Genomic DNA, 11592 nt, shown 5'->3' on the forward strand with positions numbered 1-11592 from the left:
GGCAAAAGGGAAGTCCATACAAATAATGTACCGAGTATGTAAGGCAATTTACCGAAAGCTGAAACTGAACTGATAATATAATAACTAAAAGTAACTAGGAGTCAAAGATAATTTGAAGATATGCTTACCTGCTGATACTGATTCAGTTCTCTTAATATAGTAAGTAAAATAGTTGTCCGGCCCTATAAGGCTCAGTATATATATAAATGCTCTACCGTAGTAGGCTCGCTCATAAGCGCTCGTCCATATTAGGCTCTGTATCTCGGCCAACTGGGCTCGCTCATAGGCGCTCGACCACAGTAGGCTTGGTATATAACTTACCATATGATCAGAGATTTCCCAATAGGGGCTTGCCCATTGATTATAGCTCGATGGTAATGAAAATACTGTAATACTATATATATAGGGTCTCTGCTCTCTTGACTGGATGAAGACAATACTAAATTAAATATGAAGTCCCGATAAGGAGAATACTATAATTTTTAAGACTAGGATAATGTATATAAATTCGGGAGTATGAACTTCTCTTTATGCCTCGTTATCAAACACATGTAATTATCAGATTATGCCAAAATGAAGGAAGGGCTTAGCCTTAACATACCTGGAGTAGGGAAAAAGTCGTATGATATTCTTGGAAAAGGTTGTACCGTACTCCCGTAGAATCGCAAAATCTCACATTGCTAAGGTGCTAAGAAATCTGGTTGGAATTTTTGTTGGAATTGGTTGAAGATGTTATGAATTCTCTTTGAAGATATTATGAATCCTTGTAGGAATTGCTAACGTCTGTTTTGCCATGTTTGAAATAGGAAGAAAATGATAAGATTACTTACTTGATTATCTTAAGGCCAAATGAAGCCAAAATGCCAAACTTCTCATTATGTCTTTACACGTAAGTGTCATGGTATAACTTTTAGTTGGACACCTTCAATCTAGATTACGAGTCACCTAATCTAAATGGGGGGCTGCCACATAATGTCATTTTAATTCTTATCCAATATATCCCCAATTAATTAGGTAATATCCCATTACCCAATAATTAACTAATTACCCACATAATTAGAAATTATCTCAAATTACTTAAAATACTACTCACTTTTAATACACTTTATACACCTTACTATCATGGCTATGTGGTACCTTGTATGGTACTAGTCCATAAATACCGGGTATTTTAGCTCGGGTCGTATTTTATCCAAAATGCCAAACTTCGATGAAATTCATTTTCATCGATTTGCTTACCCTCTCACCTTCACGAATTTACTTATCACTTTCTTGAAATAGCATAATACTTATAATCTCAAAATAATCTCATTCCCGAGCTTACATCGATTAACTTATGACTAAACTTTAACGTACGAAAATGCGGGATGTAACATCTCATTTTCCGAGCTTCTATCAATTTATTTATGGCGTACTTTTACACACGAAAATATGAGGTGTAACATCATTCCCCCCTTTGGAACATTCGTTCTCGAATGTTGACTGATGTACTTATTATTTTCGTAACTTATGTCTTCCGAATACTTTAGTACTCTTCTTGCCATCTAGGTAACTGTTCTGCGGATAAATCCAAAGGCCAGGGCATTCCCCCCTTTAGGCCTCTTTCTCGCACCACGACTTGTGGTCGGAATCCTTTCAATCTCATAACTGTTGCTACCTTTTATCATGCAAGTTGTACGATTCTGACCTTGTAAGTGCGCCTATGTGACCCTTCTCTTCTTTTTCCTCCAGTTTTTAGCCAATCTCTAGTCTTTACATTGTGAACATATATAGAGTTTGGCAAGATGTTCCTCAAGGCATCTATAAGTACACTGAAGTTCTTTGCTCGGTACTTTGTTGAACTTACGAATATTGTTATATCTTATTTTATAGACCCGGTTATTCATCCACATAATTTTACTGCATCTAGGTAAATCATATTGTACCAAAACTCTTACTTCGATTTGTCGTTACTGAGGTCTGCTACCAAACTCCAGGTTACTTTCGTTGCTTATCCCATATGTATAAATCTAAGTCCTTTAACGCTCCTTCATTATTGTTTATCTTAAGATTGATGGCCTAATCTCATCTCATACTTTGTAACTTGTATCCATCCCTTATTGGTTCACCTCAATGTTGATCTACAATCTACCATTTGAAGACTTGAAACTTATGTAATATATTGCCGCTAGGGCTTATGTTGCATCGAGGAATATTTGAAGTGATCTTCATGATCCCTTTAAGGGCGATACTGTACTTCAGTAATCGTATTTTATAGCATCCCAATATGATTTGCCGTACGTGGGTATTTTACTTCTGTACAATCCATGAAATCCTCTTCAAATCATTACTCAATCGAGGGCTCAAACGTCATCCTTTATCTATTACAATTATACCTTTGTTCTACTACCAGGGCAACATTTCATCTCTTCCAAATGCTGCTAGTCTTAGATTCCTTTGAGTTCATTCAGGCTATACTGAGCTTTCTATAACTTAGAGAAGCCATCAAATATCTTGTTTTCATGGGCTTAATCCCGAGGACTCATCCGTTTCTCGTTACCTTCTCGCTCACCCTTTCTTGTCCTTACTCTTGTCTTCCTAAAACCTTGTCGCTCTATCATACTTTAGCTTGCGACCTACATATATCCATTTATACTGCTCGCAACCTCCCTTCAACTTGCTTGCACCATAGATTTCCTTATGTTATTCTAGAACGTCAAGCAAGACATCACATCGTCTCTAACTCTTCTTTACTCTCTTGGCTAGATCTCTTAGTACCTAGAAACCATAGGTTGGAAGATATACCACTGACGACGCCGCTATCATTCCTGGATACTGAATCCCCGCGCTTTTAGCCTTCAATCCGAAGTATGGACTATTCACAACCTTCTGCATTTGAGTATCTCGTACGTTGTTCACCTTTACCTTACTTACCTTAAAATCTCACATCACATCTTCTCTCTCTTTCATGACCTCTCTTCCACATAGGTATAATTCACATCCACAACTTGAACTTCTATTATAATAATTGCATCTTTTTACATGATTCGGTGAGAGCTTCATACTGACTCACTACTAGAAATTCGGCAAAAATCGACCAAGGTCGACCGACCAACTTTGGTCGGTTTTCTTTGGCGCAAAAATACGGAAAACTATTTTTGAGTCCTGCGAAATTTATTTTTCAAGAAACCGACCAACTTTGGTCAGTTTTTCAATTAAAATAAATAAAAATTAATATTCAAAAATCGACCAAAATTGGTCGGTTAATTCGGCCGGTCATTTAAAAAAATCGACCAACTTTGGTCAGTAATTTTACTTTTTAATAAAACCGACCAACTTTGGTTGGTTATTTTCGTGCGAAAATATAATTAAAGAGTATAAATCAAATAAAATACAGTCTTAAAATAAAATGCACCAATGATCTAGTGGTAGAATAGTATCCTGCCACAGTACAGACCCCGGTTCGATTCTCAAATGGTGAATCTTTTTATTACATAATTAAAATACCGACCAACTTTGGTCGGAAAAAACCGACCAACTTTGGTCGGTTTTGTTTTGCAATATTTTTTTTTAATTTTATTGACCGACCAAAGTTGGTCGGTAATTTCCGACCAACTTTGGTCGGTATGCCTTTCCGACCCCTAAAATACCGTCCACACGTAAATGGTTGCGTTTTGGTCGGTTATTGGCCATTACCGACCACCGTTGGTCGATTTTTTGGTCAGTTTTTACCGAATTTCTAGTAGTGACTTCTTATGAGGCTGGTACACTTCTAACTGGCTTTATCGTAGAGCCGTTATAAAATATGGCTACTGTATTGTCTCTATTGTACCTCTGATATTAAGAGTGATCCTGCAATGTTCTCAATCACTATGTCTATAATTTTATGGGTCCAATAATCAAACTCCTGATGTACTTAGTTGATGTATCTCTTTAGGTTCCTCTTTCCTCTGAGCAACCTTTATGTAGGCTTAAGCTATCTTCCGATGTGTGGCTCATGGTATTAGTTATTACTTTTGCCTTCCATGGGTGCTATGGAATATCCATGTTACAATCTTCTAACAATTCAATCCTTTGTCTATGCCCTGGGCTCAATTCTTTCTTTTAACTTATACCGGAGTCTTTTACGGCTGATACCACTTTTGCCAACATATATACTGCATGGATAATACTCTGAAACCTTAAGTGCGTTCATAACGTAACTAACTTTGGATCATTGATTGAATAATTCCTTTCGCTCCTTCTCAGCTTCCTTTAAACATGAGCTATTACTTTTCCTGATCTTTCTGCCCTGTTGTTGCGTGCATACTTAGCTTATCTTAGTTCCCATGCATGCCGGAATTTTCGTACAACTCCTATGATCTCGAGTATTACTTTTGATTTTACTTCCCGATCATTAGCCACGGTAGGTGCCATTTTCTCATGGAGTGCGTGAAATGTTGTTATGAGACTGTTGTTACAAGACCATTTCCTCTTTGGGTCACTGTGCTTAGGTTGAGTCTTTTTTCTTATTTCCTCAGCTAGTTTTTCGTTGTAGTACTTAGGGAGGACCCTCTGACTCTTGTAAAGCTGCGATCTTATTACATCTCATTCCTGATAGAATTTTTGATGTTCCTTCTTACTTGTAATTATCCTTACTTACTTACCTTCATCTCGTAGGGTTGCTTATGAGCTGATATTTTGATTGTCTTCCCAGTGGCACTCTCTTTTATCTCCGTAACCCTCATACGGTACCGTTACTACCCCAACTTCTATCTTAATATTTCTCAAGGATCACAATGTCATAACTGCGAGGTTGAATTCACTATATTGGGTTTTACTATGTTTATCTTGCATGATCTATTGATTCGTCTGTAACCTCCTGTCTAGCCATAACTAGGCTCTTTCTGAACCAACTGCTAACTACTCGTTGGCCAATTTTCATATTAATATTACGCGTAATCTTTCTTGGGTCATTTCCTTTGTCTTAACCTACGTCCTGCACTGGCTCCTTATCTATGAATAACATCTCGGGCAAGAACCCTTACTTCCTCTCCTTGACATTGTGTTTGTATAATGTTCTGGAATCGTAGCATATCTGTAGGATTTGAGTAAGTGCAATCTCATCCCTTTCTTATTTTTATCGCATTCTTCATTTACTATTCCATAATTACTAGAACCACTTAATTCTGACTTAATGCCATATCACTCCATATTCCCCCCTTTAGGGGAGTTCTAAGAGTTTGAGCTTCGACGATCTACCTATAGATGTTTTGCCTCTTTATTTTTGGCATCTTTTCACATCATCAATGACCCTTACTTGCCTTGCGGTAATCCTTTTGTACCAAGGATAACAAAATTCCTTACTCGCGAGGGTGGTACTTAGTGTAACTGGCACACACAATCCCTTAAACTTAACTTTGCTCACATTGCTTGCTTTAGGGAAGCGTCTTCCTGAATGACCATTCTCTGAATTTCTCATGAATCTTCTTCTGTTGTCCATTCTATTATCGCCGAAATGAAATATGAAATTCTCATAATGCCGACCATTGTTAAATCACTCAGTCCCTAATTCATGTTTAGTTTATCTTGTTCATCAGTCCATACTGATTTCTATTACTCTGGGGTCTAACTTTTCCATATGGTAATCACGTTAGAGTCACGAACTTATTTCTCGAAATGAGGATATGACTTTATGGCCCATACTCTTTTGTTGTCACAAGGCCTGTCGTCTCTCGTCTTTTCTTTTACTTGACTATAGACTCTGTAATACTGTCATTTTTTTTCTACCGTTGTCATCCATGTATCACATCTTACTCATAATGTTTCATTAACTCTCTTATTTTTTTCCCTGCTAATATTTCTTTCTATCACTTTATTCTGAAAACTTCAACAAGACATTCGTTTGCTTTTAGCTCCCCTTGTTCCATCCACTGGTTCTTCGAATTGCCTAACATTCTCTCCCTACTAGGGACTGGAGCTATACTAAGGTAATATTTATCCCTTCAAGGCTTCCAGTGCCTATCTTTGTAGTACTCATATCTAGCTGTACTATTTTAGAGTGTACCATCTGGGTGTCTCACAAGAAGATCTATTAGCACATTTGCAATATCCTTCGGAAATGTCAATTAACACAAACAATCCATTTATCATTATGGGTTACTCTAACCCTAGCCGGATCCTGATATCCGTCCTTCTCTTATACTACTTCTGTTAGCCCTCATAGGGCATAACTGAGATGGGTATGGCCAATTGTTTACATACCTCTGTTACTGTTGAAGGTAACTCAAACTGCTTATATTTCTCTGCTTGAATTGTAAATACTATTAATCTTCATTAACTGGGTACCTCGTACCCTTCTTCACCTTGCTTCTTTTACTTGCTGAAACTTGTGTCTACCTTCCGATTCTCTTATTCCTTTTTACCGTAAGAGTGGATAGGCATTCTTGCCTTAAGGATCCTTATCAAGAAGCTTACATATATTAGTACACACATGATCTACTGAAGACCTTACATTTACTCATCATAAGCATCATGAAAAATCGAGTTGCTCTTACTCAACTCTTCCATAGCCATATTCAATCTCATACCAACTGTCCTTTTGGATGTAGGTATCGTTGTATTATAAATAAAATAGAATTTAGGAATGTGAAGTCTTATAAGTGAGCTCTACCACACGATCTAGAGCAAGAAGAAAAAGTGACAGTCCTAAATGCCCTGCAGCCTCCTGCTTATAAGTGTGGTGCACGACATACTTATAAACAAGACTCTACTAGACACGGCTTGTAGACTCCCTAGGACAGAACTGCTCTGATACCACTTTTGTCACGACCCAAACTGATGGGTCGCGATGGGCACCCGATACCTTACTCAACCGAGTACCAACATAACGTATCTTTTCGTATCGTACTATCATAGATAACTAAGCCGGAGAGGCTTCCGTAAGATACGTAGAATACAACATGTAACACCAACTTATACATAAGACATATGAGCCTATAAGACCAAAATAACTACTCGTACATTGAACATAGGCCGACAAGGCCATACAATTTTTTACGTACATGACATCTGTCTACAAGCCTCTAAGAATAAATAATTGTCATAAAGGTAGGGACAGAGCCCTGCCATACCAAACAATACACATCTAAATTATACTGACCAAGAAAGCAACTCCGGAGCAAATAGAGTGCACCACCATCTTCCGCTGAGCTGATCACCTACTTGGAGGACTCTCGGCCTGTCTATCGAGACCTGCGGGCATGAAACGCAGCGTCTCCAGGAAAAAGGGATGTCCGTACAAATAATGTACCGAGTATGTAAGGCAATATACTGAAAGCTGAAACTGAACTGATAATATAATAACTGAAAGTAACAAGGAGTCAAAGATAATATGAAGATATGTTTACTTGCTGATACGGACTCAATTCTCTCAATATAGTAAGTAAAATAGTTCTCCGAACCTATAAGGTTCGGTATATATATAACAGCTTTGCCGCAGTAGGCTCGCTCATAGGCGCTCGACCACAGTAGGCTCCGTATATAACTTACCATCTGATCAAAGGTTACCCAATAGGGGCCTGCCAATCTATTATAGCTCGATGGTAATGAAAATACTGTAATACTGTATATATAGGCTCTCTGCTCTCTTGACTGGAAGAAGATAATACTTAATTAAATATGAAGTCCCGATAAAGAGAATACTGTAATTTATAAGACTAGGATAATGTATATAAATTCGGGAGTATGAACTTCTCTTTATAACTCGTTATCAAACACATGTAATTACGATATCATGCCAAAATGAAGGAAGGGCTTTGCCTTAACATACCTGGAGTAGGGAAAAAATCGTATGATATTCTTGGAAAAGATTACACCGTACTCCCTTAGAATCGCAAAATCTCACGCTGCTAAGGTGCTAAGAAATATCGTTGGAATTTTTGTAGGAATTGGTTGAAGATGTTATGAATTCTCTTTGAAGATATTATGAATACTTGTAGGAATTGCTAACGTCTGTTTTGCAATGTTTGAAATAGGAAGAAAATGATAAGATTACTTACTTGATTATCTTATGCCCAAATGAAGCCAAAATGGCAAACTTCTCATTATGTCTTTACACGTAAGTGTCATGTGTATAACTTTTAGTTGGCCACCTTCAATCTAGATTATGAGTCACCTAATATGAATGGGGAGGGGGGGGGCTGACACATAATGCCATTTTAATTCTTATCCAATATATCCCTAATTAATTAGGTAATATCCCATTACCCAATAATTAACTAGTTACCCACATAATTAGGAATGATCTCAAATTACTTAAAATACTACTCACTTTTAATACACTTTATACACCTTACTATCATGGCCATGTGGTACCTTGTATGGTACTAGTCCATAAATATCGGGTATTTTAGCTCGGGTCGTATTTTATCCAAAATGCCAAACTTCGACGAAATTTATTTCCATCAATTTGCTTACCCTCTCACCTTCACGAATTTACTTATCACTTGCTTGAAATAGCATAATACTTATAATCTCATTTCCCGAGCTTACATCGATTAACTTACGACGAAATTTTAACGTACGAAAATGCGGGATGTAACATCTTATTTTTCGAGCTTCCATCAATTTATTTATGGCGTACTTTTATGCACGAAAATATGGGGTTTAACACCAACGGTCTACATAATTTCTTCTAAAATAATGTCTTAAAGGTTTCATCTCCCCGTATATATAATGGGAATAGAGTAATCCATTGGACTCATTGTAACATACTTAAGAGAACAAGATACTATTTTTTCCAGCTTTGTTCATATTATTCCGGCTTCAATAATATCACATCTAAATTTGAAGGAAATCAACCTTGCGAGGCTTAAGTTGTTCAATCTTCATGGTTTGCATTTATTTTTCTACTTATTCTTCCATATTAAATCTGATTTCTCACTTTGTATCAAATTAGATCACAGATTCTTAAAACCGCATATAAATTCAGTTGTTATCCGATTTTGGGGGTAAACAGTTTGGCGCTCACCGTGGAGCTAAGGATAATAATGGTTATTTGATACAAATCTTCATAACACACACTACTTTATACTTGCTCTTTGAAGTATCTTTGATTTCAGGCCAAAAATGCCAAACTTTCAAATAGCACATCTACATATCGACAACGAGGTCGGTCATCAAGGTGAGAATAAAAACATGGCACCTGCTAATACGGGGCCACCTGTTGATGTCATTGAAATTCATATTTCGGATCCAATTGATATAAATTCACATGTGACCATCGACGTGAACTTGCTTACCGACCCTGAAAATAGCGTCCATGGTGGAGCCCGATCTGCAGCTCGAAACACATAAAATATTGAAGAAGACGGGATTATCCTACGCATGATCTTCAAAATGCTTCAAGCTCAACAGGTGGTGATAGCTCAGATACATAGCCAAACCCAGGCACTGATCAGGGTTGAACCTGATCTGCCCCAAGAAGTCACTCGCAAAACGGAATCGGCCGTGGTAAGGTCGAATGAACAAGAATTGGGGACTAACCCCGAAATTATAAAAATGCTCAAGGAGCTGACAAAGCGGATAGAGTCAGAGGAAAAGAGGATCGAAGCGAATGATAAAAGGGTTGAAACCTATAATTCTAGGGTAGATCAAATCCCATGAGCACCCCCGATATTGAAGGGACTGGATTCCAAGAAGTTTGTGCAAAAACCTTTTCCCCCAAGCGCGGCCCAAAAACCGATCCCCAAGAAATTTCTTATGCCCAAAAAACCTAAGTACAATGGAACGACCGATCCAAACGAGCATGTAACCTCTTATACATGTGCCATCAAAGGGAACGACTTAGAAGACGACAAAATCAAATCTGTTTTGCTGAAAAAATTTGGGGACGCCCTGTCGAAGGGAGCCATGATATGGTATCACAACGTACCTCCTAATTCTATTGACTCATTTGCTATGCTTGCAAACTCTTTCGTAAAAGCACATGTCGGTGCCATCAAGGTCGAAACCAGTAAATCAGAAGGAGAACAAGATGCTCAGGGAGTTCGTGTCTCATTTTCAAATGGAACGAATGGATCTGCCGCCGGTCGCTGGTGATTGGGCTGTTCAGGCTTTCACTCAGGGACTCAATATTCGAAGCTCGGTGACTTCACAACAATTAAAGCAAAGCCTGATAGAATACCCTACTGTTACCTGGACCGATGTACACAATCGGTATCAATCGAAAATCAGAGTCGAAGATGATCAACTCGGGGCACTTTCGAAGTCTATATATGCCGCCAGGACTCTCGATAGATCTAAGAGGGACATCGATCGTGAACCAGGATCAAATGGGGATCGATATCGGCCCTATATTGGAGATCGAAAGAGCAGTGGGTCGGGGTGGAACCCCGTAAGAAACGACAGGAGAAGTGATCGAGGTCGAAGAAATCGGGGGCTCATGACAAAAAATGGCTTCGACAGGTCCCTCGAGCTTAAAGAAGTATCGAGGCTATTAGAATACAACTTTAATATCGATGTTGCCTCCATCGTATCTGTTATCGGGCGCATCAGTGATACCAAACCTCTACAATCTTATCTAGCTCAAAGGGACTCTAACCAGATGTGCAATATCATGGAACTCACAGTCATAGAACGGAAGATTGTCGACAACTGAGAGAAGAAGTAGCTCGTTTATTTAACAATGGGCACCTTCGAGAATTCTTGAGCGACCAAGCAAAGAACCACTTTAGAAATAGGTATTCTATCAAACAGAAAGACAAGACGATACCGAACCTCAACACGTTATAAATATGATCATTGGTGGAGTCGACATCCCACAAGGGCCAATGTTGAAACGCACCAGAATCTTCGTCACCAGGGAGAAACGAACTCGAGACTACATACGTGAAGGAGCTTTATCCTTCAGCGATGAGGATGCAAAAGGGATCATACAACCTCACAATGATGCACTGGTAATATCTGTACTCGTAAATAAAATTAGAATCAAATGTGTGTTAATTTATCCAGGTAGCTCTGCCAACATTATTCGATCGAAGGTCGTAGAGCAGCTCGGTCTACAAGACAGGATGGTGCCAGCAGTTCGAGTCCTAAACGGGTTCAACATGGCATGTGAAACCACCAAAGGGGGGATAACATTACCGGTCAACACCGCCGGAATCGTACAAGAGGCTAAATTTTATGTAATCGGAGGGGATATGAGGTACAACGCCCTTCTCGGAAGGCCATGGATCCACCACATGAGAGCAGTACCCTCAAATCTTCACCAAGTGTTAAAATTCTCAGTCCCAGGGGGGATCAAGACAATCTACGAGGAACAACCAGCCGCACAAGAGATGTTTGTCATCGAAGAAGTGGTTCCGATATCAACGCTTACAACACCGAAGGAACCAAATTCTGGCGCCGATCCAAAAGCCAAATAGCAATTACCAATTCTGGTAACGATCCGATCAGATAAGCAAAAGACTTACAAAGATGATGATTACGGGGTTCCTCGATCTTTTATAATCCCCGATGATTCCGACGCAATTAAATCGATGGTTGAAGAGCTGGAACAAGGTTGTATTAATCAAGCATTTACCCGATCTGAAGGTATACTTGGGCACGAGATTAACTCCCGAGCTCAGGAAA

The 11592-nt window shown here is 38.8% G+C and overlaps 1 protein-coding gene across 1 annotated transcript; it reads left to right on the plus strand.

Annotated features, from left to right (window-relative positions):
- Positions 1-10754: 10754 nt before the first annotated feature.
- Positions 10755-11384, plus strand: LOC138910401 (uncharacterized). Its single transcript, XM_070201637.1, has one exon. The coding sequence runs from the start codon at positions 10755-10757 to the stop codon at positions 11382-11384; it is 630 nt and encodes a 209-aa protein (XP_070057738.1).
- Positions 11385-11592: the final 208 nt, after the last annotated feature.

Source organism: Nicotiana tomentosiformis, chromosome 4 (assembly GCF_000390325.3).
Source record: "Nicotiana tomentosiformis chromosome 4, ASM39032v3, whole genome shotgun sequence".
NCBI classification, from domain to species: domain Eukaryota; kingdom Viridiplantae; phylum Streptophyta; class Magnoliopsida; order Solanales; family Solanaceae; genus Nicotiana; species Nicotiana tomentosiformis.

Bases quoted from the DNA above. Each gene is read 5' to 3' on its own strand.
- LOC138910401 (XM_070201637.1), top strand. From the start codon at position 10,755: ATGATCATTGGTGGAGTCGACATCCCACAAGGGCCAATGTTGAAACGC.